Source organism: Osmia bicornis, chromosome 9, assembly GCF_907164935.1.
Source record: "Osmia bicornis bicornis chromosome 9, iOsmBic2.1, whole genome shotgun sequence".
Taxonomy (NCBI): Eukaryota; Metazoa; Arthropoda; class Insecta; order Hymenoptera; family Megachilidae; genus Osmia; species Osmia bicornis.
Genome location: NC_060224.1, coordinates 220,752 through 248,028, shown reverse-complemented (window position 1 = coordinate 248,028; position 27,277 = coordinate 220,752). Strand labels below are relative to the sequence as shown.

The window sequence follows — 27,277 nt, the reverse complement described above, 5'->3', positions numbered from 1 at the left end:
TTAGTTCCTTTTTTCAAAACCAGGTGGCGCTGATTCGACATCGAGATTTTAGTTCACATTTTTGCCGCCAGAGGGCCAAAAATTGTGCATGATTTAGTTCCTTTTTCCAAAACCAGGTGGCGCTGATTCGACATCGAGATTTTAGTTCACATTTTTGCCGCCAGAGGGCCAAAAATTGTGCATGATTTAGTTCCTTTTTCCAAAACCAGGTGGCGCTGATTCGACATCGAGATTTTAGTTCAGATTTTTGCCGCGAGAGGGCCAGAAATTGTGCATGATTTAGTTCCTTTTTCCGAAACCAGGTGGCGCTGATTGGACATCGAGATTTTAGTTCAAAAAATAGCGCGAAAAGAGAAACTAACTTACCTTTACTTACCTTTACTTACCTTTACTTACCTTTACTCGAAGCAGTCTTTATAATATATTTATTATAAGGTATACAGAGATGTAAGGATGACAATGTAGGTATGAGAAGAATGTAGGGATTTAAGGGATGAAGGGATGTAAGGGATAAAGATATGTAAGGAGTGTAGGGATATAAGGGATGAAGCGATGTAAGGAATGTAGGGATGAAAAGAATGGAGATATGTAAGGGATGCAGAGATGTTAGCAATACTGAGATGTAAGGGTTGCTGGGATGTAAGGAATGCAGTGATATAAAGGATGCAGACGGAAGTAATAAAGTCAAAGCGTTCGTCCTCCTAAGGAGTTTATTCAATAAGCTAAGAAGATAATTACAGCAAATGAAATGAACGCAGAAAATAAAATAAGGGTATATGTATGCCTTTAGCTACCTACATGAAGCTAGCCGGAAGCATGCAGTGGGTATCTCTCCTTGACACCCCGGACACCATATTGTCGGTATACATACAGAATGTCGCCGGTACTTCGGGGCCGCTGACACCTCAAAATAACATGTCGGTATACAGAGAGTGCTACCGATGCATCGGGGTCTCTGACATCCGAAGATATCATGTCCGTATACAGAGAGCACTATTGATGCATCGGGGTTCCTGATACCCCTGACACGCCATTTTAGCGGAGATAAAATATGCATATATGTATATGTATAAGAAAGATAAGATGTATAGTGATGTGCGCGATGTGACGTGCCCAGACGTGCCGTGAGGTAATCAAAAGCTTCACCGCGAAGCCTTCAAGAGACAATGGTTATTCTTACAGTCGTTCCAAGTCGTTCCAAGTCGTTCCAAGTCGCTGGATGGTGAAGAATGAGTTTCTGTTTCTGTCATGTTCGCGTCAATTGTAAATACATAATAACCCAGTGCAGTTTTTTCAAATGTGAAAAAAGATATAGATAAGAATAAAATTGTTGCTTTGCTTCACGAATGACAAGTGATAAGAAACGGAAAGTTTATCACACAATGTCGGCATTGAAAGAATATGTATGTCAAGTTTCGGCAGAGGAGAAAGCGTATATGGCGGAATATTTAAACGAAACTGACGAAATCAGACCAATCAAGGTCGCGGAAATAAGACAATGGATCATGGATACCGATGATCTACACGCGCCTACTGGTAGACATTTTATAACTGGTTGATTTTGAACGTGACTGAAGTTTCTCCGCGAAACCAGAACCCTCTTTTTTTCTTTCCACTTGTTACAGATGATTTTTCAATCCTGCGTTTTTTAAGAGCATGTAAATTTAACAGTGAAAAAACGAAATGCAAGTTGCGCAACTATTACAAGCAAAGAAGAAACCTGCCCGAATGGTACAGCAACAGAAATCCATTTCTACCAGAATTGCAGGAACTCTTTGATCTTGGGTAACGTTTTCGATTTATATTAATTTTCTTTTCTTTCTTAGCAACAATAAAAATAAAATGTGCAATGATAATTTAGTTATCACGTTTGAATTTGCTAGTAGTATTCCAAGAAAATAAGAAAACAGGAAATCACGTTTCAACATTGATATACCATATCAGCGTCTGATAAGCCTTAACTTAAATTTAGCAACGAAAAGCGCATTACTCGATTAGAATGTTTATTTCAGAATCACAAAGACTAGAGAGTTAGGAACTTGCGTATTTTGTAGCAATTAAATCCATTGATTTTATCAAGTTGAAGGTTACTTGAACAAAAGTCGTATGGTTTTGATGAAAAATGTTTTTACTTTTTAGGGTATTTTTACCTTTAAAGAAATTGGATAACGAGGGAAGGATGGTGGTAATAATACGCGCAGCTGCGCACACTCCCAGTAGACACAAAATGTCAGACATGTTGAAGGTTCGAAAAACATGAAATTGTTTTTGATTCTTGTCACAACCAGAATGATAGATATTAATTAAAATGCATGAATGAAAGAAAGAAAGAAAGAAATAATCAATTCTTGTAATTCTAGTCATAGTCATCGATCATCCAGGTATAATCCCGTCCATGAACATTTGATTCGAAAGCATGAAATATGTGTATGCGTATATTGAATAGATAAGATGATTTATATTCTTTTGTCGTGTTAGGCATCATTGATGGCTCTGGATTTAGCGTTACGAGATCATGAACCAGTAACGATTCATGGTATAACAGCTATCTTGGACCTAGGTGATTTTACATACGAGCATGTTCTTCAATTACCTCCGAGCGTGATTAAGAATCTAGTTCACGCATGGCAGGGTTGCTATCCTGTTAGAATTCACTCGTTGAACTTTATCAATGCTCATAGATTTGTGAACGCGGTGCTGAACATTTTCAGAGGCTTCATGAACTCGAAATTGAAACAAAGAATACACGTGCATCCTCGTGGTAAACTAAAATTGTACGAAAGCTTGCCAATTAGTATTTTACCAAAGGAATACGGTGGTACGAGCGATACAGTCAAAGAATTAAGCGGTACATTGAATTATGTTTGTTGACATGTTTGTACGGGACTATGCATAAGAGGCAAAGTGTCATTCTATCATTTTAATTTTCTTTCAGAGTATTGGAAGCGAGTGATCGAGGACAATCGCGAATGGTTCGCCGAAGAAGAAAAATACAAATTGACGTTGATCAAGTAAGATAAATTGAATCTAATTTGTGTTAACGAGTGTCTTTTGCTTATGCGATCGAACAAGTAGTTCAAGACGAGGAAAGTGATAGGATAAGATTCATATATTGTGTATCTTTTATAAACATTTTTATATGGAAAATTAAAGAAAACGAAAATGTACATTGTTTTTGCTTTTCCTTTTCTCTTCTATACCCTTTCGGTTACATCCTTGATAGAATTTTGACAAGGTACTGAGATTCGAATGAAAAGACAAAATAACAAATATCGTACATTGAAATTTCTCGAACGTAAATAATACAGAATACATATCGTATACATATATACTACAATATCATACATATTTATCTTGCTTTAAAAACCATATTGCACACGGTAGTGTGCAATATCTATTAATATTTTTAACAATATTCACTCGATAATCGATTCGGTTTCGTATGAAATTTCCTGATTATTTTACAATTTCCCTTTATGTAATATAATTGTTCACTTCGTTTTTCTTTAAAACGAGTAATCTTGATTTTTTCAATCGTTAAGAGTTAAATAAAACGTACATTTAAGTCATGGGCAAGTAAGACCGTCCTATATCTAATCAACTACTCGTTAACTTATCAACTTATTACTCGCAATCCCATTTACATTCGGGGCATCAATTTACAAGGACACACTGCCAATCCAATTAAAGTACGATTCGTCTTAGTTCTTCCTTTCGATTAAAAGAAACTCGAACGAAACGATGAATACTTTCTGCAGAAACTATCCGTGATAAAAAAAAATGCGCCCCGTAGATAAAAGTTATATTACAGACAAAGAAGAAGAAGAAGAAGAAGAAGAATAGAAAATGAAAAAAGAAGAAGGTAAAGGAATTCCTAAGAATCAGACACGTTTTACGCACGCACAATCATTCACGTTTCTCTTTTTACACACTAAAGGACACACTAAGCTAAGATAAACTAAGCTAAGCGCACAAGAAGCATCACATGTGGAGGTGCACGCACGGATGGCGTAACAACGAGATCGTCCTTGGGGAAATTAACCGGATGAATTTCCACAGATGGCCAATCGATATGTGATGATACAGTTCGAGTCGAAGCAACGACGATTTTTCTAACTCACCAACCGAACAAGCACAGTTAAATTTTTATCCACGCTTGAACTTGAGCACCATTATGCTTATCGTGAGGAAGGCAACTATCCAAACGATCGTAGATATGAAGCCGTTGTACACATCCGGTTCCGTGATGCTCCAGCCCCGAGTCAACATGGAACGTAACGACGTCGTGGCCATCGTCAACGGTAAACACTGAGATATGTAACGTAGGAACGTAGGCATACCTTCTACTGGCCAAATTACGCCTGAAATTTCCAAATAAATATTTCTTTACTCTACATTTCAGAGAAGCCCAAGTTTTGATGATAAAAAAAAAATGGGACGAATACGGAATAAGTTAAGTAATGATTTTTATCCTTTTTGTTCTTCTTTTTCAGGGACTCGATATCAACACTGTTCGTTGGTCTTGTACCTACATATAATTAAGGAATAACTGAAACTTTCACTTTTACTGTTCGACGTTTAATCTCCGGTCACGATTATCGCCTGGTTTATTATTTCTCTGATTCACGGATGACAGAATTTATTATGGAAATATTTTTCAGCCCGACAGAACACGATTGGTAAACGGTATTCCCACTAATCTTCGTGTTACTTTTTCGTGACTTATATGTATAACTTACCGCTCAACAGCAATGTAGGATAGAAACTGCCCAGAGCCAGTTGTATTGCATTCCTTTCAAGTTCGCAAATCGCAGAAATTACAAACCCTGAAAAGAGAAAAATAAACCCATAAATATCAATGAAAATATCAGCAAATCACCTTGGATCATCGGTTTATCCCGAAAGAACAATGTTTCTTTCATTTGTCTCTTTCTTAACGCGCGTATAAAAAATCGTAATACATACTACAAAGTGATTGATAAAAAAGAAAGAAAATAGTTATGTAACTGAGTTACTTTTACTTGAGAAGAAAAAGTGTATTCTTTTGACCGTATAATCATAATCTTACCGAAGCACATGCCGCAAAGACCCTGAAGTATCGTCAATACGATCACCCAACCGATGTCTCCTTTACACTCGACATTAAACACCAGAATCATGAAAATAAGCACCAATGCAGTCTGACCACACATCACTACAAACTGAGTGATCACATGCGACAAGAGAATCTCTCCTGGTGTAACACCAGCTACCCAACTTCTGTCCAGCAGACCCTCCATCCTCTCGATGATCAAAACTGACGAAGTCAGGGCCACTGCCAAGAAGAAGACAATTCTGTGAAAGAAAAGAAAGGAAACGAAACGAAACGAATAATTTGCTATTTTGCTTTGCTCGGTATGTATATCTGTTAACGAGAAATTCGTGTATCGCTTACGTCAATATTACACCTGGCGCAACAAAGTCGGTGAAACTGGGTTCGCTGGTGCCGTAAATCGGATCCTTAAACTGTATCGGTACGTCGGCTAGTTTAGTGTTCTGGTTGCAGGCTGATAAAAGATCTTTGGCAAAATCTCTGTACGAATACTGAAGATTCCTGGCTAACATCAGACCTATTTGTTGATCTATAATAACCAGAATATGCCCGCTATAACGCTATAATGTACATGTACGTATACATACATACATAGATGGAGTGTATAAATAACTTACTGGACATGTCTAACCACACTCTGATCTCGCTCTGATCCAACGTCTCTTCGTCAGCGTCTCTTCCTAACGCCATCCTGGCGACAAGAGCATCCGTGAAGTTTTCAGTGAAATACAATGTTCCCCAAGCGTTTCCATCGCGCACCGCGTCCTTAGCGGTCTCCAGATTCTTGTAATACTCCTATACACATGTTCACGTACATACATTACACGTACCTCTACTTCTGCACATTAACTCGTCGGGTTAACTTACCTTTGTCATCGTATCGTTGTCCAAGAATTTCAGATAACGGCAACTCAGATGTTCAAATTTGCAGCCCTCCGATATCGGACAGGTCATATTTTCGTAAAACATTTCGTGATTAACTATCGCCAATTTTAAGCCCGTTGGATCTCTACCGATCGCCAGACAGAAGAGGATCACTTGCATTACTGGCAGTGCGAAGATGAACAGCATTACCCTTTAAATAATAATTTAAATAATAGACAAACTGGTACACGGTATACCACTTACTACATATGTATATTGTTCACGATCAGACAAAATAAAACAACTTACCCTACGTTTCTCCACATACGTAAGAAATTCTTCTGTAAAAGCGCTTTCATTTTACCTTTGTTCGTAAACTTGTAGAAATCTGTAAAGTTACTGCAATCGTTGCAATCCAACATCGAAGAACTCTTGACACTCGATAAGGTTTTTCCGTTCATCTGCTTCGCTCAAAAAATGTTAAGGTAATGCAACAAGTGCTTACTTATCAGTAACTAAGTAACTAAGTATCATAAAGTAAGGTCTTCTTACATCGTAGTGATTTCCAACTCCGTTCGTAGAATCGTGGATGAGAACTTCTTTGCTCTGATGGAAATTCAGTCCCACCACACCCGACTCTTCTGTCACGTACACTGGTTCGTTCTTCTTGCCCCAATTCAAGGAAGCCTATTTTATTTTTTTTTAATTGACATTTCAAAGCTATCCTGATCGAACGCGATACATTTCCCATGCAGAAACAAACTGTTTCTTACCAAACTAATGTTATTCGAAATATTCAATTCCGTTGCTGGTTGAGCATATTGTCCCTGTATCCGGGATAATTTTAAGAAGACCTCTTCGAGGGAGGCGCAGTTGTACATCGTTAGGAGAGCCCTGGGAGATTCCTCGGCTAACAAACGACCGCTCCTCATCAAACCGATCTACAAATTAGAAACAACTTATCTCTTTTGTTTCGTCTCATCTTATCAAGTAAAAATGAAAAATGAAAAATGAAAAATGAAAAATGAAAAATCAACCCATCATTTTCATGGCACGTAATGTACAATTGAATCAGTTATAAATGACGATGGGACAAATCGCGATCCCACATTAACGTGCCAGCCATCGTAACAACCGTTCGTTTGCTCCGCAACCTTGCTGCTACCTATATTATACATACACTATACGTACGAGATCACAATATCGCGCGTTAATATAACGTTAGAAACACTTTGTATCAAGTATTATAATGTTAACGATACGATTGCACAATTTTCATACGCGATTTATTATTGTAATCGGAAGGACGATTTTGTTTGGCATATATAGATACTCGGTTGCATTGCCATTTGTATTCCCACGTGTGCATCGACATTGTGTCCCGAATAATTTTTATTCCACATCGTTTGCATTGCGTAAGTTCGACGTACCGTGTGTGCCTGTCGGGCTTCCTCGATATAATGGGTCGTTATGATCACCGTTTTGTTACCATCCTTCGTTATTTGCACCAAGTGATTCCAGATACTAAAACGGAAACAAGTGGGAAATCAAGCGTAATCGCTAATATTCTTAAAATTAAAATTAACATTAACATTAACATTAACATTGAAATTAATTCTTCCTTTTGGCTAACTTGTTTTTGCTCATTCACAGAATCCTTTCTCCGAAATTTTCTTTTTACCTGTAAAAATTTTACAGGTTGTCTCCTGCACTAAAATATAGATAGGCATTGCTTTTCTTTTTTTAAATGCTCGTAGATGAGGGATTCTTTTCACTCGACGAATAATCATGCCCACATCCGACACTGAACGGAAATGTTTTTACGAGAAAGTTAGGGAGCTAAGTGCGGAAGCGATGAATTTACTTGCTGGCTCTCGTTATTCGCAGGAACTTGAATTTCAAGAAACTAGCATGGAACACGAGCACTGGGGTAAGTATGCTTCATCATAAAGCTAGAGAATATTCTAGCATAATCGAGCAGCAGACTTTCCAATAGTTAATTAGGATTCCTCTTTGTTGTCGTTTGTCGTTTGTCATTTTACGGAAAAAAAAACCAATTTGACCAGAATAACTAATATAAGATGACGAAAATGAAAGACGATTCATCGGTTTAGAGTGTAGGGCTTAGAATGAGTATAAAGCTGATTAGGTTCGAAATAGCCCACAGCTCGTTCAATCACCTTTATTCTCAATTTTTCTCTCACCACACGGTCAGTTTGCTCGAGCAAACGGCACTTTCACTTCAAATCATCCATCGTTCAATATTTGTTCTGTTACGCGCTATTTCGTTTTATCGTTGAATTTTGATAGTTTCTATTGTAAGAAAGTAAACTTCTTTATTTCTTCATTTACAATTATTGTATACGTTACGATGTTCGGTAGATTTTCGTAATCTACTCACCTTTGTCGAAGGAGAGGATCCACGCCTACCGTCGGTTCGTCGAGGATCAAGAGTTCAGGGTCGTGCATCAAGGCAACCGCGAAGGACACTCGTCGCTGTTGGCCACCGCTGTAATCATCGCGAGAGAAAGAATTCTATGGTTAGCAAACGATTTCGAAGGGGTTAGCGGCAAGCAACCTAATTGAACCAACCTAAGATTCTTCACCAGCCGATTCTGAGAGGGCAGATCGAGGAATTGCAAGAGAAATCGCAGTCTATCCGCGATTTCGGTGGTGCACATGCCAAATATCCAGCCAAAGTACATCATAGTCTCTCGAATGGTGAATTCTCCGTAAAGAGCTATTTCCTGTGGCATATAACCAACCCTTTTTCCAGGAACTCCGGATCCTTTGGTGCCTGGTTTACCACCGAGTACCCAGATCTCGCCTGAATTTAATCTCCTCCGACCGACGATGCAAGAGAGTAAGGTGGTTTTACCGCATCCGCTAGCTCCAAGAAGACCGTATCTAATTTCAACAAGAAACGGACAAAAATAACTTTGCTGGCGAGTTTACGCAATTGCGATCTATTTTGCTGTCGAAACTTTGAACTTTGAATTTCAAAAAGTTCAGACGCGTCGCGTCGCGTCGTCACGATCGATTCGTCGCTTTCTAACGATAACAAAGTTTCAACGATTCAACCCCTTCGCGATGGAAGTTAGATTCTTTTTCTGCTATCAGAAAGTATGCAAAAGTTCTGGTTTCGCTAAAAAATAAAGAGCAAATCGAATTGATTTTATCACTGATCAAACGTCAGGTTGATGAGAGGTAGTGCAATTAGCAGCCGTTAGCGCAAGCAAGGATTACTTGTTTTCAACCTTCTCGACTTGAAGGAGAATAAATAATTCAGCTGGATATCGCTTTTCTCCTTTCCTCGCGAATGAACGAGGGACGATCAAGCGATCCTTAGAAAAATCTTAATATCCCGAACACTTTCACCCAGTCCAGAGAATTACGTGCACCGGGAAAGAGATCGACACGTAACTGATCAAAGAAAACAATTAATCGTTCGATAAAAGAAAATATCTATGTAATTTTCTTAAGACTTACATGGATCCTTTGGCGACCGTCATGCTGAGATTTTGGATGACATGGTTCGGATTTTTGCTACTGCCGTAAGTTTTGAACGCGTGTCTGACGCTGACCGCCTGTTGACGATTCCATGCAGGGTTGTTCAACCCTGGAGTTGCCAACACCGTGCTGCTCGTCATCGTCATGTCCAGGGTACTATCTCCGTTATTCTGCATGTTTCCTAGAGTGTCTGTGTTCCCCAGAACACCACCTCCTGCTGTCCCGTCACTAGACAAACAATTCCAACGCGTCAGTCGTGACGCAAAAGTATGTATGTACACTAATCGAGCAAAGCAGATGAAAGGTCGGTTTCGGTTTCGGTTTCGGTTTCGGTTTCTTGGCTTTTTACCCTGAATTGCCATACCGAGAAAATATCATTCTCTAATTTATGGAATGATCGTAAAATTGAAACCTTGCGAACCATTCGCGAAACGTCTGAACGGACTTGGACCATTCTGAATCGTGTACATATACATATGTCAGAAAGAGCGAACGTGTGCCGAGAGTTATGTAAGATAGCGGCTTTCTTTTCGCTCAGGCTCGCCCGCTCGCATTCGTCGCGTCGATTCATTGGAAGCTTTTGTAAAACTCACATCGGAAAAACGTTGATCGATATACCTATTATCTGGTGTGTTATAAATTTCTCTATTAATAAAATTGTTACAAGGTACCCAATTACCCGTTTTACACATATAACCATACTACATATTATTCAGGAGAAAATCGTTAGAGCCAGAAATGGTAAACTAGTAATTAACGATAAGTAGCGGCATCGGCTATGCAGCTGCGAAAGTGTTGTGTAACGCGATCATCGTGATCCCGGTAGAATCTCGACAAAAAGTCTGCTTGTCGAAAACCGATACGGATCTACGCCTGCAAAGGTCGAGACATCGAATCGATTATAGAAACAACGTTTGCTTTCCCGCGGATTTTGCCACGCGGCACGGTTCAACTACTACGACGGAACGTCGTACACGGAAAAGCCAACAAATCGTTTCGTAACTTGTTCTTTGCTGCTAACATAGATAGCAGAAGAAAGCAACGAGTGCGAAGACGTTTCTCCTCTGCCGATTAATCGACCATCTCCTTTCAAAACACGTGCTCGTATGAAAATTTCAAAGAACTACAATTTTCTTTTTTTCTTTTTTTCAGCGAACTTTGAACCTTAAATAAATTACCCATCCATCGAGTCAACGTTTCCTACCGAGAAGCTACGGTCAAGAAAGTAGTTAGGATTCTGCATGCGAACGAGCGAACGAGCGAACGAGCGAACGAGCGAATGGCAGATAAGTTGCCTCGTAAACTCGTAACGCACTCGTATCGAAGCTGCGGTGCGATAATTAACAGCAAGTTAGGAATTCGATGGAAACGGAAGGGGATTCCAGTAAAATAGAAAGGGGAAACGTTGTTATCCGGCAATCGTACGAATTTACGACTTCTCCAACTTGATATGATATTCTAATGCCTCCAACATTCTTTAGCAAGACTTTAAACGTCAGCTTCTTACGGATTTGAAATATCATTTGTAGAACAGCTGGTGAATAATTTATTCGGATATTTTCAATTTCATTTCTCAATTACCTATTTAATATCAGCAACGATAAATAAAGTATTAAATTGATGTGAAATAAAAAACTGCGTCGAATCGCGGCGAACGTGTCGCGATAGTCGCGTGGTAGTCGACAGTGACGTGGGTAAACGGTGTTCGCTAGTCAGACGCGTAAGTAGATAATAGCCGCGATGGTCGGACACAACAGTTCCAACTAATTTACCGTCAATATTACTTAATCCAACGTCGTCGTTCCAAAGTGACACGCGTTACTGTCGCGTCACGGAGACATTCTGTACATCCTCGAACAAAGATAATGAACTTTAACAATCGTAACCAAAGAATTTCAATTTCATGCGAATAACACAGTGTCTGAACTTGTGTTATTCAATTTTGCAATCATGAAAAGTATTCGAAAGAAATCATATCGAGAGAGTTCGTCGAAGCTGTGATCGAAGCAAAGGGTTTGTCAATGTCTGACGATCGCACGTAACCAAGCTTAGTATTCGAAAATCGAATACTCGAAGGTGAGAGATGTCTCAGGCTGGGGCAAGTCTCGTGTAATTACGAAAGTCGGCATTCCAGAGGAGGACGAACGACGAACGACGAACGACGCGTGTGGAAAGGCCCAGCCACGTGAGTCTTCGTTTTCTGGGCCATGGTCGGGAGACACTCGAATTCCCGATTCTGCTCTCCTCCCGCCGTTTTTTCGTTAAACCTTTCTCAGAAAACGTCTCACTTTTTTAAGTAAGTGCAACGTGCCCTGATCGCTCGACATTCCACTGAATCTATCAACTACAGAAGAATTTCTCTAGTTTCTCGATCCCCAGCACCCCGTAGAATCACAATGAAACTGCAGCAAATCGATAGACGTTTATGTGACCTCATTTGTGGGGTAAAACATGGATTATTAATTACTCTTTATTGTAACATCCAAAGTGTTTGCTAATCAATGGTATTCTATTACAGCACCATTTGCGGTAATGGTATTACCGGTTGTTTCATAATTGCATTGGAAATCGCGCATCGTCATGCATCACACGATGATCCAACGATGCTATCCAATCGGTCTTAATAAAAAGAAATGAAAAAATGATTATTACGTGGACGAGTTTCCTCGTTGTTCATTTCTCTTCGAACGTAACAAATGATAATTTTGAACTTTTCACAACTTGATTTGTCACCCTTTACACTTTACACTGTCACGCATTGTACAGTTTTTGATATTAGAATTTCTAGATACTAGCTTACTAGAAGGCCGTCTTTCAATTTTCTCTGGCAAGACAACGTAACACCCTTCGGAGACTTGTGAATTCGAATCAATCATCAAATTAACCTTAATTAAGTCAGAAACAAACATACGTAGACACGTTGTAAAAGCCTAATGAATTATTTCTAATTTTATCCAGTAATCACCCTAAAAGCGTCACTGTTTAAACAAGGAGTGCCCGGTGGGTGAGTCATTAACAATTACGAGATAGCTAAATTAAGGAAGATTCTAAAGTATAAATTTCGTTCTTCGAAATGTAATAATTCTTCTCCATTTCGAAATCTGTTCGCCATGATTTTATTACAATTTCCATAAACTCAACAAAGGAAGAGTGCAGATTTTTAAAGGCTTCCTTGTTATCTACTTTTGCTTCCTTTTCTTCGAACACACAACTTCCAGACGAAGTACGTTTATGGGTTTTGGTTCCATGGTCTTTTGCAAAAGTTTCCCGACGACGCACGACTTTAACGATGTATCGATAATTGATATGAATGCATCGCTGGTGGGCTGCATTCGAATAATAACATTAACCACCGCCCATACATCGCACGTAACGAGCGTAAAGCCATAGAAACACAAAGACCATTATCTGGCAATATTAAAAATTGCTAGTTAAAATGTTGAACGAATTTGAACTCCATTTGTGGGAGAATTTGCACGATAAAGTGATCTGGTCGAGTTTCCTTAAACAGAATACCGCGTCGCGTCGTTTCACTCACAATCAACTGAGCGTTGAGTCGCGAAAAGAAATGCTTAATCCAGCAGTTTTAACAAGTGTGTCAGCCAGTTGCAGGAGAAGTAAGTTAAAAGTCGTCGTCGTCGTCGTCGTCGTCGTCGTCGTCGTCGTCGTCATTGTGTCGTCGCCATGAAATGGTTATGCAGTCGTCCTACAGATAATAAAAAAAGAATATCCTTTTTCTTTGCGATTAATAACCCAAGTGAAATCAACGCGTACTCTTCCTTCCCACTCTCGCTTCTTTACCCATTCTTACAACATTATTAACTTTTACTTGCTCCGGAGCTCTCCTCTGCTTTCTCTCTCAATTTTCTTCATGACAGTACTGTCCATTCTTTTACGAATCAACCTCGTTAGAATGATTGAAAACAGAACTATAAAGATTTTCCTCGCGTTTCAAATAAATAAAACAACAAACTGGATTGTAAAATTATCTGGCGTTTGCTATCTTGGCTGTTTCGTTAACCTCGATAATGCATATCCAGAAGCGACACAAAATCTAAATAAGATCATCTCGAGGATTATTACGAATTATTACGAATTATTACGAGCTGCATGAATCATAATCAAGTTGATCGACAAGTAGTCACGTTCTAAAGTACAACTGTTCCCATAATTGAAATCTTTCGATCTAGCAACCTGCTATTGTATCCACTGCCAGATTCTTTTGCGATACATCATGATTTATTAATTGATCACCTTTAATCTATCGAGTCATCAAACGCTACCGTTTCTCCTGTTCTTTCTTCATTTATTATTCTATCGCGTGTGGATTCTATCTTATTTAAAATAAAAAAGAAGAATTTTTCCATTAAAATTTAAATGTTCCACATGTTGTTTTAAAATTTTCTTTTCCTATCGTCGATCACCAATGACATCCATAGTGTTATCTATTTAACGAGACAAGTTTTCGCTGTTCCACGTCATTTGAAAACAGGTGACGTCGTTTGTCTCTTCTCCGTTGATCGTTGATCGAGCAACTCCGTTTGGTCGAAGGCCATCGAAGATGGCCAGGGTCAAAGTACACCTCTCGTCGTTAATGGTAAACGGTTTTATTTAGCAAGATAATAGTAGACGGATGCAAAATCATTGTTTGTGCGTTTCGCGCCTTTTTTCCGCACGAGATAGAAAAACCAAGGCAAAAAGATATTTGCTCGATGAACAGGTTGCAAAAGAACACGCTGTTGTATAACTGATGGATGAAAAACAAAATCTTGTATATCCACGTATACTACATACCTATTACTTGTTGACGATCAGACGTTATTCTTACAAAAATAAGCTTTTCAACCCTTGCTATACTGTTACGTGTTCATTTTGTCTTCTCTGTCAACAACTACTGTTGGCGATTCTAATTCTTATCGAACAGCACAGAATTATTATGTAAGACGAAAATCGAGCCTGCTGGAGGGAAAAGGCGGTTGCGAAAAGACGAAAGAAGCGACGAAGGTCAGATACACATAACGACGCCCCGCGTCGCGTCGCATAGCGTCTTATGATTGCGATGGATGTCACGCTTAAAATCCGCGTCGACCACCAACCGTACGCGTCCAATGGAAATGAAGTCAAGGTGAAGGCATGATCCATAGATCGGCAATCGATAAGGCATCGAAGGCATAAAAAGCAGGGGTTGTTATTCCAGAATGGGGTTGTTTTAATCTTCCAATCTAATTTAGCTGGACAAGATCGGTTTTCAAGGTTGGTCCATATATGGGACGTACGTGCGAGTACGTCGCCTGGTATGATATGAAAATCATCGGGTTAATCGTGATTCAATTCGCGTAACCTAGTCTCATCGACGCGCCTAGCCTGTTTTCATTCTCTTATTGTTAGATAATACTAACGTTCCTTACGCGACCCTCTTTGTTCGCTCGATATGCAGTTGTAATACTATCGATCATCGTTTAAAAAATATGATTTGCGGCAAAGAAAAGACTCGAAAGCGAAGTTAACGCTGCTATCGATGAGAATGGTCTCGTTGGAAAAGCAAACGGTCCGGTCTCGATTCGCTGATCTTTTCGTTTCTCGTTACACAATTTGCCGATTCCTCGTAAAATTATGCGATTACGTAAGACAGTTGGTTTTTCATCGGGCACGAATTACGTTTTACGATAACATGAAATTACACAACGAAGAAACATGCCTTGGCGCGCGCGAGCACGAGCGAGGGAACGATGGTGAACGTGGGCCGAAAAGTAACGAGGTCGGCCTTCTTCGATACCCGTTTCTCGCTTTAGGATTTTCAAACAGACTGTCATTGACTTTTACTGGCTCGCGCGTGTACCTGGCTGTTTTCGCGCTACGCTGCATTATCTACGCTGCATTCAGCTCCGCTCGGTCGCGAGTCGTTTTACTTTCTAGAATCGTTACGGATCGCGAATCTAATCGTTGTTGCATCGATCGTTGCGCGAAATCCCTTCTTCGCGGAATCTCTCTGTCAGTTTCAGAGCCAATTGTAATTTGTTAGATACCTATGTAGTACGATCAGCGATGGACGACAATGGACACTCTCAACAGAGAGAAAGAGAGAGAATCGCAGGAGATTAGAGACGATTGTTAATCCACGCTCGATGCATCATGGCTCGCGCGTTTTCCTTTGTATCCTCGAGAAAGTTTACCGCTCAGAAAGATTTCTGACACGCACCTTTCTGATAAAATCAGGGAAAGGTTAATTATCGTTTCTTCGGACAGCTACATCTAGTTTCTTGCACCCGTTTCAATAATACGACTACGTTATTCTTATTAAATAAGGATGTTAGAAAAACCACTCTCGTCCTCGCTCTTAATGTACCCTTAATAATGTAAAACTTAAAACCAACAATAACGCTATTAACAGGAAATTAACTAGTAAAAAATAGGCTGGAAACGCGTTCGATTTCACATTCCAGGATTGTCAAAATGCTGCAACTTCTCTTCTACGTATGTGGATAGTAATGGATACGTGCATAAACACAAACATATCTCGCTTTCTACTCAGCGATTCCAAGGAAACAGCTGAGTCATTCTGAACGGGCACCAAATCGTCCTTTGATCTATCGGTTATATGTACATATAATACATTGATGTTAATCTAAATTCTAAATCGTTGGCTAGCCTGAGGAAAGCAATTATGTAGCTGACGTGATCTAGCGACTGTCGTCGATCTTGATCGATAAGTATACCTATACGCTATCGATGTACATATGTAAATCGAGCAGAAAGAAAAATCTACCTGTTCCTTTGTTCTTATCTGCTGGTGATAATAATTAGCCAAGAATAAATTCTCAGAGTCAAATAGTGTGTCCTTTTATTCAGAGGAAATACTTATCGAAGAACCCCCCTCTGGGTATGTATGTATTGTACATACACGTGGACGCTTCAAGGATCAGATTTGAACGCGGAAACTGCTCGGGAATCGCACATGGACATTTCATTGCAGAATTCTTTTTAGACATAGACATAGAAATAGAAATAGATTAAGATCGCGATTTTGCCATCGTCACTTTCGAATTTCCTGCGGCGAATCCGGCTTTGGTAACGTCCACGGTTTCTCACTTTTCTCAACGGAAGCGAAGGGGCACCGGACGTTCGACTAATGGTCACCTTACGCGATCGGACTCGTTCTTTTTTCGCCGAACGATCTAGACAGCTTGCTATGACTACAGATCAGAGAAGTCGACTCGATTCGACTTCATTGCTCGATAGAATGGACTTTTCTTTAAACGAAATAAGTTTAAAATTGACGAACATGGTGAACGCGATATAGTACAAATGATCATGTCAGTGCTACTCTTCGTGCGTGATATAATTTGTAAATTTCTGATCATCACCTCGTACGACTTTTCGACTCGATGTTAGCCCTTGTCCTCTTCGTATTGGCAACTTTAATCCTCTAAGTGTAATCCTGGCCAGACACTGACGTCATCGAGGTGTCACGATTGACGGGTAGCATCGGTGTACCGATTTAATCGAACGCGTTCGATAGATTCGTACCGATCACGAAGAAAAATGCTCACCAGCGCACAAACACAAGAGAAATCTGAATAAATTGGTAGGTACGATCGATTAAAAGGCACACAAAATCTTTACACAGAAGCGAATCGTTCGATCGTGGATAATTCGGAGCTGACGAGGACGCAATCAGGTGAAGAAGAGGAGGCCTGCTTTCCTGGCGGCGAGAGATCGTCGTCGTCGTCGTCTGGTCCTCCGCGACTTTCGAGTCCTGACGCGAGACTGAAGCGGTCAGAAGCGTGTAGAATCGAGTCGAGTTGCTCTGACTTGTGTTCCTTCTCGCTCTCTACCTCCACTCTTCCAGCCAACCAATCATTTTGTCCCCCTTCGATAGACTGCCTTTCTTTCTTTCTTTCTTTCTTTCTTTCTTTCTTTCTTTCTTTTTTTCTTCCTTTCGTCTCTCGAGACAACACCTTTCCTCCACCTGTTGTCCTTCCAATATCAGTAGATATTCATTCTGCGCGCAACTAACCACCTCTTTTCAACGACAAATTGTTCGCCCCTTTCTTCTTTTCTTCCACTTCTTCGATTTTTACCAGTCTTTTCTCCGTTTTACACGGAGTTGTAACTGTTATTATAACTTTTACACTGACCTGTTATTTACGAAGATGCTACATATCAATTCAATTCGGTTATTTCATTATATCACATCGCACTGTAACCGCACTGCTGACCCTCACGGCATTCAACGCGTTAATTAACCATCGCTATTCTATTGCCGTCGTCGTCGTCGCGTCGCGTCGCGTCGTCGCTAATAAATCGGAGTCGATGGTTCGTCTAATATTATATTAGTTCGTTTACCATGATGGAAGTATAATGAAAAATTATAAGCACTACCGTTTAAAAAGACCCGAGATTCGTTTCTTTGGAGATTTCAGAAACTACAAAATTTTCGGGACAATTAGAGAGACGAAATACTGCGTATGCCAGTGGATCAAGAGCAATTTTTTATGCAAAATAGAAGGCTGTAAAAGATACGGAAACGTCCAAGCCACGTAACGGACAAAGACACACATATATACATATAATGAGCCACGACTATGGCAGTTATTATACTTGCAAAATCTTCCTGATCGTTTTACCACGTTTCGCATTTAAATAATTTTATGTTTATTTTATGTTAAACCATTGGTGAAAAATCGCCGAGCGTTTTGAAAAAAGAAAAAAAAAGGCAAAGGTAACCTCGTCTCGTTCCAAGCCTTTACAAGAAACATTTATCAGTGTTACGACTAATTAGCAACTTGACGCTTAACCTAGAAGTTTGTTAGCCTCTGTTGGACTTTTAAGAATTTTAGGAAGAATTTCTTTCTACTTCTCGTATACTTTGGAGAGTCGTTCAATTTTTTCTGATTAACTGAAAAAACGATTATGCGATTAATGCAAGCAATTTAAATGAAGGATGATTATGACTCGACATTTACCAACGCAACTTGCTAATTAATCGAGCGTATTCTAAGCGTTTTGCCACAACTTCGTCACGAGTTAACGCAATATATGTACATACATACATACATATTTGCTTCACCGATACTTCAATGTCGCGGAAATGAATTTTTCTTACGGTGAAACGTTGCTCTCCCGTGAAAACGGAACCTTACATCACGAATATTGGTTTGATAGGAAAAGAATTTGATGAAAAACGAGTAAGAGGAAGTGGGGAACGATAACCGTTCGTTTCAATTGATTCGATGTTTTGCGATAAATTGTACGGAAATCTGCCTCAATGTATTACGTAAATATCAAAAGAAAATCTTTATCAAAATCTTTAACTATTTACACCTTTCGCATAATTTTACAGAATTAATACGTTCCAATTTAAGTACTAACGGATCGACCAAACCCGTACCAGCTTCTCCTTTTTACCAGCAACTCTATACAGCTATTCTAAAGCTGTAGAGAAGAATTTAATTAGTCTCTATTGATTGTCGACGACGACGACGACGACGATGACGACGATCGACAAACAATTTCATTTCAACTGAAGAAATAGCAAGCATAACAGTGGTCAAGACGGTCTGCACTTTCCCCGACATTGCGTAACATCCGACTACACTACCTGACGTAATGTAAACCTGATTAAATAACAGGAAATTATGCATCTTTTTCGAAAATTCCACATAATCGTCAATGCCTTGGAATCTACCAACATACCTATAAAAGTATCGGTCAATGTATCATCATGATTACGTACAACGTAAAGCCTGAGCCTCGTGTATGAATTCAGAAGAATTCGATTCTCTTGAAATATTAACTTCGTGGGAATCTCAGAATTATGGAGTAAAATTTTGTTACGGTTAGCGTGGAAATTTAGTCTTCTTGGGAATCTTAAATTTGAACCGACACGATAGAGTGAGGAGTGCACGTGCACCTCAACGAGACTTTCGCTTTTACCCGAAGAAGCTCACCGAAGGAAGGTGGCTGACACTAGCTACTGAGACCTTGCAGAGACCTTCTTCTTCCATCTTGAATTGACCCAACAATAATAAGAACGAGATTTGTTCGCATTAAACGAGTATTGCATACTAAATAAATGTTAGGAGACACATTGATTATCCGTAAATAATTTGAATATTAAAAAAGTCCTATTGCATTTGTTACTCATTAATTTACCTCAGGTCGTTCACTTGAATTGCTTTAATCATTTTCTTACCAGAAAAAAAAACTATTAATGACTCGAATAGCCTTGATGAAACGACCTTTTTATCTCTCAAAATCGTGCTATCATTATCCACAAATATCTCTCTGTGAGCTGAATGAAAAAGTATGACTAATAAATTCTTTTCAATCGACGTCGCGACGCGACGCGACGCGACGCGACAGTCGACATTAGACGGTCGAAAATAATCTCCTTAGACCTCTTTTCTTTTTTTTTTCTTTTTTATTAACTGGACGATGAGAGTGGAAACAGGTGTACTCGCGAACTGGATGGCCTCAAGATCGAAAAACGGCGAATCGCTTTCACTTTTTCGATGTGACCGCAGTGACGCGGGACTGGTAGGAAAATTAAATTCTTTGCAAAGATTTTCGCAAAGTAAGTTACCTAATCTTAAAATTCCATTTTCCATTTGAAATAGCTTTTTGAATAGTTGAATTATTAATTTTGAAGACTGAATCCTCTTCTTGTTAAGGCTGTTTTTATTTGTGTCGGAATCGGAACGATTGTTAAGCATCGTTGGATGAACATTGGGCAAGCCACGTCGAACGATTTAACCCTGAAACGAGCGTGCTGGGAAAGAAGGACGGACGCAGACTTGAGAAACCACCTAACCACGGGACTTATCGAAGCGGGTCGCTAAATGCGGCCGAAGGCACGATGGAGACGTGAAAGCGGTCAGTCCGGCTGCTGCTGTTACGTAAATCCCAGGAAGACTGTTTCACCGTTGTTTCGTCGATTCGTCGATACATCGATAATCGCGATACATCGATTTTCCCTTAGCGAGACTTCTCAATATCTAGCCTTGTACTACTTAGGTCACTATAATTCCATTCATAGATGAAATAAATTTTCTCAGCCTCTTCACGGTTTATCGAATTCGAAGGGTGCGACAGAAAGATGGTAGTTTGAAAATTTTTAAAATCGGACCACGCTTCCAAGAAAACATTCGACCGGGAAAATATTGTCAATTTTTCGGAGTGTTAGAGAAAGCGACTAAATAATTATGCGGACGAGCAATGTCCATCAAAGAACAGTTAGCAGCTGTTAATCGAGACGAAGCAAGTCGACTTATGGACTTTCACGAATATCTCCTGCCACGAATATCTGGCATTTTAAAAGGGACACATCGATGTTGAATTACAAATTAGTGCTATATCAGATTTCGTGCTAAAATTACGTAACGATCGATCTTTTTAACATCCGGCTTTCAGGGCTTTCAGACACGACAGATTTTTTTCTTTTTTTCTTTTCTTTTCTTTTCTTTTCTTTTCTTTTAATAACACTTCTGTTGATGTTTTTATTCAACCGATTCACTTTTTTCTTGCCCAGTACGACTTCTAGATTTCCGATAATTGACAGCGCTTACGTTGAAATCGTAAAAAGAACCACTGGTGTCTTTGAAATTAGGATAGAACATCATTATGGATTTACGCAATTATTCGTAGACTTACGTTCAATGGAAAATTTGTATGAGAACAGACGCGAGTAAAAAGTGTCGTTTAAAGATCGCGTATTGAAACGAAGCAAAAATGACGTTGCTCAGAGTGTTTATCCTATTTACGATTCTTACGATATTATTTTTTTCTTTTTCTTTTTTCTTTTCGATTAGTTGCGTCAACATTTGCATTCCAACTTGTACCTACATCGTGAGCATTTTTTTTCTTTCTTCTCGTAGCTGCGTGATGATGATATTTTTCCTTGTAAATGAGTACTGTGATTAAAAAAAGAAAAGAAAAGAAAAGAAGAAGGAAAACGTATCTTGTTTAAACAAATAAATAATATTGTAAGTATTTATGTAACGCTAAGGTACTCGCGCGTCTTCAGTCTAGGTTAGTTTTTATGTTAGTGAATGATGCTAATTATTCTGAGGTTCGCGGGCAATTCATAAATGGCAAACGTGGTGCCATCTCTCGAGGTGCCTTTACACTTCCTTTCGTACTCTCTTTTGCAATGAATTGGTATACAAGAAAACAATTATAAAACATTTACTAATGTTAAATAACAGGCGAGAATAAAGAATGTTGCGAAACGATCAAAGCTGCAAGTGGAATAGAATTCTTCGAAGAGCAACGTCCGCGAGGAAATATTTCTTTCTTCTTTTTTCAGATGACATCTAGGTCACTGAGGTGGCAGGATCGAGGATGAGTTCGTCAAGATCGTTTGCTTACACATTTTACCCTTTCACTGTGCACAGATGAAACGTGCACAAGGCTGGGACAAGTCTATTCGATGCGTTTCGTCTTCGTCGACGACTTTCACGCGCGATTGCAAACTCCTGCTTCGACCAAGTAAACTCGTACCAGCGAGTTACACTCTTGCAAAATTTACTTTTGCCCCTTCTTTTTCTTTTTCTCTACCGTTCTGTACCGTTGTTGGCCGACTTTTCAAAGCGTTCCTTCACTTTTCACTCTCGTCGGAAAATTTCCTTTTAGATTCTTTTTTGCTCGTAATTCGATCATTAACATATTCCAACTATAAGATATCGCATCGAAAGGTCGAAAGGTCGAAAGATCTTAAAATGTGGAGAACTTAAAAAAAAATTGAAAGAAAATTTCAAATAACGCTAACGTTATGTTAGATTTTTAGAAATTTTTGCGAAAATTTTGCCGCAAGAGCGCCGAATAAGCAAGAATGCCGATATTCAAACGCAGAGGGTCGGTTCTGAAAACCGGAATGCAGTTTACCATAAAACAACCATATGTATTCAAGGGGAATTCGTGGATTTCATGCACCGCTCACGTTCTTGCAACAGGTTACAAAACTCGATGCCGGCTACATCGCAAAAGTAAGCGTGCTTTTTTTTATGACGTTCAAATTACAATTCTTCGTAACCAGAATGACTTTGCTCCTGCTAAACATATTCCTTGCTCCAACAAATTACCACGCACCATTTATTATTCTTCGTACATCGCGATTCTTCAAAATATTTAGATACCTACTTAACTTTCGTAGAAATATGAACATTTTACATTTCTTAAAATTATACTTACAAGGAAGATGAGAAACTAACTTTGGAATTTTGCAAAGAAACATTCTTCAACTTGATTGAAATAGCTACCTTACACTTTTGCACGGTAATTTGTAAAGATAATTACTATTCCGTATAACTTGTAACGATTCGATGTTTTGCATAAAGGTAACAAAAAAAGAGTATTTGATAAATGTAAATTATAGGGGTATTAATGTTAATACATTCATAGCCGTTGACGTAATAGTACGTCTCTTTTTTCAAACCGTAGCTGATTCCCACTGACGTAATAGTACGTTTTTTTAATATCGTAAGTTCAAACGAATCAATAAGAAATTTAGCCCGAAAATCACATAAATTAGTTAAATATAGAAAAATTATCGTGTGTGAAAGTGTTGAAGCATAATCGTAGAAATATCGACACAGAGATTCGCGTTTTGCGTTTTTGCGTTTTGCGTTTTGCGTTTTGCGTTTCGCGGCCAGTTTCTCCTTGCACGACGAAAGCGCAAAGTAAAAGTGGACAAATTTCGAATGTGTTACTTACGCGGTCAGTCCGTCGCTCCAACTGAACATCTTCTTGATCTTCTCTCGTTGCTTCGGATCACTTTTATTGTCCATTTCGATCCTTGCCCGTGTTCTGCGACCTGTGAACCGTGCGGATGGCGGATCGTGGATGGTAGATGCGCGCCGGCGCAGCGGTGGACACGCTCAACAGTCTCGTAAAAGATTTCTCGGTTAAGATTTCGTTTCTCTTCAAGTACGATGCATCTTTTTTATATGTTATTCCCCTTGTTATACGTCACCGTGATCCTTCCACGAGATCTTCACGCTGAAAAAGTATCAGTCTTCTAATTAATTTACAAATGGTAGACATTTTTTAAATTAGGCAATGATACGATGAGCGAAAAAAGCAAAATGATCCTTCTTTTGTATCCCACATTTCCATAACCATTATTTGCAATGCAAATATTTATTGGAACTTGTTTTTCGAACGATTGTAAAAAAAACCCAACAGAAATATTCGCGTTTTTAAGTAAATTTCATTAGTCATGCTGACGTGAATCAAATTTGATCCTCCATGAAACAGAAATATCATCGATAATTCGAACGATCCCTAATAAAATTCAACTATACTCCTTTGTTTTCATGGAAAAGCAACATGGAATAATATCCGATTCTCGGATCCACCGTCGTCGCGTCGCGTCGCGTCGCGTCGCGTCGCGTCGCGTCGGTTTGTGACAATGACAGAAAGTGAAACCATTTTACACTATGATTACGAAGAAAGCGTGTTGCACATAACAATTCATTGCGTCCAGGTCAGTGGAATAGAAAATCTTTCCCTTGCCACGCTACGCCATACAAGTATTATACATATATGTACTTACATATGTATAATATGTAGTCTGCGCCTACGAAAGAAAAACGCGGGAAAAGGGACAAACGTTGTTACGATTGAGTAATCAGACCAGAACGTCGTACCTTCTCATTCAAAATTCAACTATTTAGTTTAGTTATAATTGTAATTGATTTCACTTGCTACCTCGCCAAATGAATTGTAAATAATAATTATGCTGATAAGGTGTTGGACAGTGTGATTCGAATATTTCATTGTCGGTAAGTAGGAATTTTTCAAACGATATAATAGATTAATGTCAAGGAATTGAGTTTTGCGAGAAGTAGTTAGCATTTCTCAGACGGCTTGAACATAAAAGAAAAAATACAAATAAATCAAGGTAAACGAGCAAAGAGAATGTATAATTGAAGGAAACCGTATGAATATATTTAGAATAAAAAAAAGAAACAACAGAGCTTCGTAAAGATCACAACTGCTCTTTAAATCTCAACGATTTCATATTCTGCACCTGACTCAACTATTTTAATTAACCTACATTTGGTGATCGATAGATTTACCATTGCATTTCGGTTCCTCCTACAAATTCTTGTATACAACAAATTGTTGAGAATGGAAAAAAAAGAATCCCATTCCAGAAAGAATTTCGTCACGCTGTGCGACGATCGAGATCGAGACCGAGACGGATTCTCGGACTAGAAACGATGAAAATCCTTGATGAAAATATCTTTCTGCTGGTGAATATTTTCTGACAAGTAATTCGAATAAAATTCCACTGATTCCTATTCAAGACAAACACGTCCAACTTCCAAGGATTTAGAATTCGATCGACGTCATTGATGTATGATGGAACTATTACATTTGAATATACGATCAGACGATTTGATTAATTGGTGCACCTGAATAATAACAGCTCATTCGTTTTCCTCTTTATTAATGACTTTTAGCTCGAGTAATGATAGGTCGCGTTTACACAAATGAATGAGAAAAATACAATTTTCCTATTAGATTGTCTGGAAAGTGTTGCTAATTCTTTTTAGAAAACAGCAGATAATTTTTGGAAAATTAACCAAAGCACAGGTATTTCTATAATTTTCTACAGGACTAACTGTTCTCAATAATCGTCACATACCATTGAAACACGCGTCACTGATCGCCCAAGAAAGTAGAACTTCCGATACTTTGACCGGAAGTGCCACGAAAATGCTCGCGGTAAAAGGTCGACGCACGCACGACCTTTTAATATTCTGTAACAGTGCTGTGCCGATCTCATTAATGTTACCAATCAATGAAAATTGCAACAATCTGAAATCGGAAAGAACTAAAAGATCGCTGCAACAAACTTACGCGTCTCTGTTATGTGAAAGTGTTGCGTATGCGTAACAAGACACGAACTTTATAATTACTATTCCGACTGCACTACCGATTCTCCCTTCCGATCGTTCCTTCGCTCGTCTTACATAAAACCGGTAAAAGTTGCTGACGTTTAGATTTGATTCGTTGCCGATCGGACAGATCAGCGACCGAGAGAAACGCTGAAAGAAAAAGAAGTGGATGTAAGCACCGTTAGGTGCAACGATGCAATCCGTGGAAGAATCATTGTGCTTGCCTCGAGTCACACGAACCTGTCAATTCAACTATACATACTGCTACACTACCAACTACATACTGCACTGTTGTTACACGCATCTTTGTGCCGGACACGTAATATCTCGATCGTTCAACTTGACTCGACACACTGTCAGTATCGATTCGAAAAATCGAAAGTGTATCGTCGACCAGATTAAACAGGTTAAAAAGCCCTCTGCGACCTAAAGATAAATATGTTTGTAGGTCACTCGATGATCGCAGGAGAACACTTGTAAATCGCTCGACCATCTCCGTGGATGACTTTCACGATTTTCAAGAAACACGAAGAGCTTCTTTTTTTTCTACACTGACGAAACAAGCTCCAGACAAATTTAACAAATAAGATTACTTATAAACATCTCATTATCTTTTTCTTAACAGTCTACTGTTTCTACTCTTATATAATAAAAAGCCTGATCGATAAACAGATGATAATCTGTTTAAAATCTTTCAAAAATTTTTCTCGCTTTCATGCGAATTTCAATAAATTTTAATAAATGCTTTTAAATCATCGCGTATACCTATGTATTTGATAAATTTTCTCAACACTTTCAAACAGTCACACACCTGTCTACTTGTGAATTTGATACTCGTAACAATTTCCCTATTACTTCCTCGTTACACTTCCTCGATTTCATAAGAGTCGAGTGCGTGAGGGTGCATTGTATGTACGTGCATGAAATCCATGATATGCGGTGGATATTTCTATGGAAAACAAACTAAATACGACGAAAATATAAATGAATAAAATTTTCTCACGTAAAGGCATATCTATCGCGTAATGGCGCGAGACACTTATTTTAAAAGATTGGCAAAGTTACCTCGACAATGCTCAACGATGCAGAAATTATGGCAAATCCTTCGTAGTCGCTTCTGTATAATTCAGGAAAGGAAGACAAAAGAAACGTGAGACACTGACGTACAACGATCGTGCGTATTTTTTTCAAATAAAGATCCTCGCGAATTCTCGATAACACACGTAAGATACGTCGTTTGTACTTTTCAACATGTCTGCGCACAACGAAAGATCTCGCGCGTAAACCCGGAAGAAATGTTTTAAGATAAAATCTCTCCTACACTGTTACACCGACCTCGACGATCACAATGACGATATAAAATAACGTTTCTTTTCTTCTTTTTGCAAATGTCAAAAAAACTTTTGAATAATTTTATCGACAGATATTATAATTAGCGTAGGTAATGTTCCTTTACAAAGAACAAACGATACGGACCGCGTGAAAACGGACAAAGAGAACGTAGAGGATGATTTACCGTGGACACGTTGACGTAGGTAAATACGCGGAGGAAGGAAGGACGAGTGCCGGAGTGCCGGAGTGCACGGATGAGAACGGCCCGAACCGTATGAACGTCTTTCTCGCACTGAGAGACGAGGCGGGTTGGGCAATAACACGCAGCAACCGGTAACCGAATGTCCGCGTATATGTATATCAACACACTATAGATTATAGGCCTATACGCCAACGCAACCATACAAGTGTATACGCGCCACTCTATATGTAGTGAACATGCTCCTTCACCTGTCAATTGTACACCGCCGAGCACGATAGCCTTACCTAACAAAAATAACAATGTACGGAATTATAAGGGAAACAGGCCCTGACCACTCGCGCAAAATTTTTACTTGATTACGTTTTTAAAACA

The 27,277-nt window shown here is 39.1% G+C and overlaps 2 protein-coding genes across 5 annotated transcripts; one reads left to right on the top strand and one right to left on the bottom strand.

Annotated features, from left to right (window-relative positions):
* Nucleotides 1–739: 739 nt before the first annotated feature.
* LOC114877486 (retinol-binding protein pinta) lies at nucleotides 740–3,167 on the top strand. Its single transcript, XM_029190136.2, has 5 exons — nucleotides 740–1,536; nucleotides 1,626–1,785; nucleotides 2,140–2,245; nucleotides 2,479–2,848; nucleotides 2,936–3,167. The coding sequence occupies exons 1-5, from the start codon at nucleotides 1,347–1,349 to the stop codon at nucleotides 3,013–3,015; spliced, it is 906 nt and encodes a 301-aa protein (XP_029045969.2). The 5' UTR covers nucleotides 740–1,346; the 3' UTR covers nucleotides 3,016–3,167.
* On the bottom strand, nucleotides 3,120–26,989 carry LOC114877481 (ABC transporter G family member 20). Of its 4 annotated transcripts, XM_046287078.1 has the most exons (16): nucleotides 26,888–26,979; nucleotides 26,437–26,488; nucleotides 23,180–23,464; nucleotides 9,446–9,694; nucleotides 8,549–8,863; nucleotides 8,358–8,465; nucleotides 7,387–7,480; nucleotides 6,730–6,897; nucleotides 6,509–6,643; nucleotides 6,266–6,420; nucleotides 5,960–6,167; nucleotides 5,710–5,887; nucleotides 5,435–5,621; nucleotides 5,069–5,334; nucleotides 4,740–4,826; nucleotides 3,120–4,361 (listed from the first exon to the last, which is right to left on the bottom strand). In XM_046287078.1, the coding sequence occupies exons 3-16, from the start codon at nucleotides 23,251–23,253 to the stop codon at nucleotides 4,147–4,149; spliced, it is 2,439 nt and encodes an 812-aa protein (XP_046143034.1). In that variant the 5' UTR covers nucleotides 23,254–23,464; nucleotides 26,437–26,488; nucleotides 26,888–26,979; the 3' UTR covers nucleotides 3,120–4,146. The 4 variants fall into 4 exon arrangements, with proteins under 4 accessions (XP_046143034.1, XP_029045961.1, XP_046143035.1 ...); XM_029190128.2 differs by having other exon boundaries at nucleotides 6,266–6,417; nucleotides 26,437–26,989; XM_046287079.1 differs by lacking the exon at nucleotides 26,437–26,488 and having other exon boundaries at nucleotides 26,888–26,975.
* Nucleotides 26,990–27,277: the final 288 nt, after the last annotated feature.

Bases quoted from the DNA above. Each gene is read 5' to 3' on its own strand.
- LOC114877486 (XM_029190136.2), top strand. From the start codon at position 1,347: ATGACAAGTGATAAGAAACGGAAAGTTTATCACACAATGTCGGCATTG. The intron at 1,537-1,625 runs GTAGACATTTTA...CACTTGTTACAG, and splicing joins TGATCTACACGCGCCTACTG to ATGATTTTTCAATCCTGCGT. The intron at 2,246-2,478 runs GTTCGAAAAACA...TTGTCGTGTTAG, and splicing joins AAATGTCAGACATGTTGAAG to GCATCATTGATGGCTCTGGA.
- LOC114877481 (XM_046287078.1), bottom strand. From the start codon at position 23,253: ATGGACAATAAAAGTGATCCGAAGCAACGAGAGAAGATCAAGAAGATG. The intron at 5,888-5,959 runs GTAAGTTAACCC...ACATGTGTATAG, and splicing joins ACAACGATACGATGACAAAG to GAGTATTACAAGAATCTGGA. The intron at 5,335-5,434 runs GTAAGCGATACA...TTTCTTTCACAG, and splicing joins GCGCCAGGTGTAATATTGAC to AATTGTCTTCTTCTTGGCAG.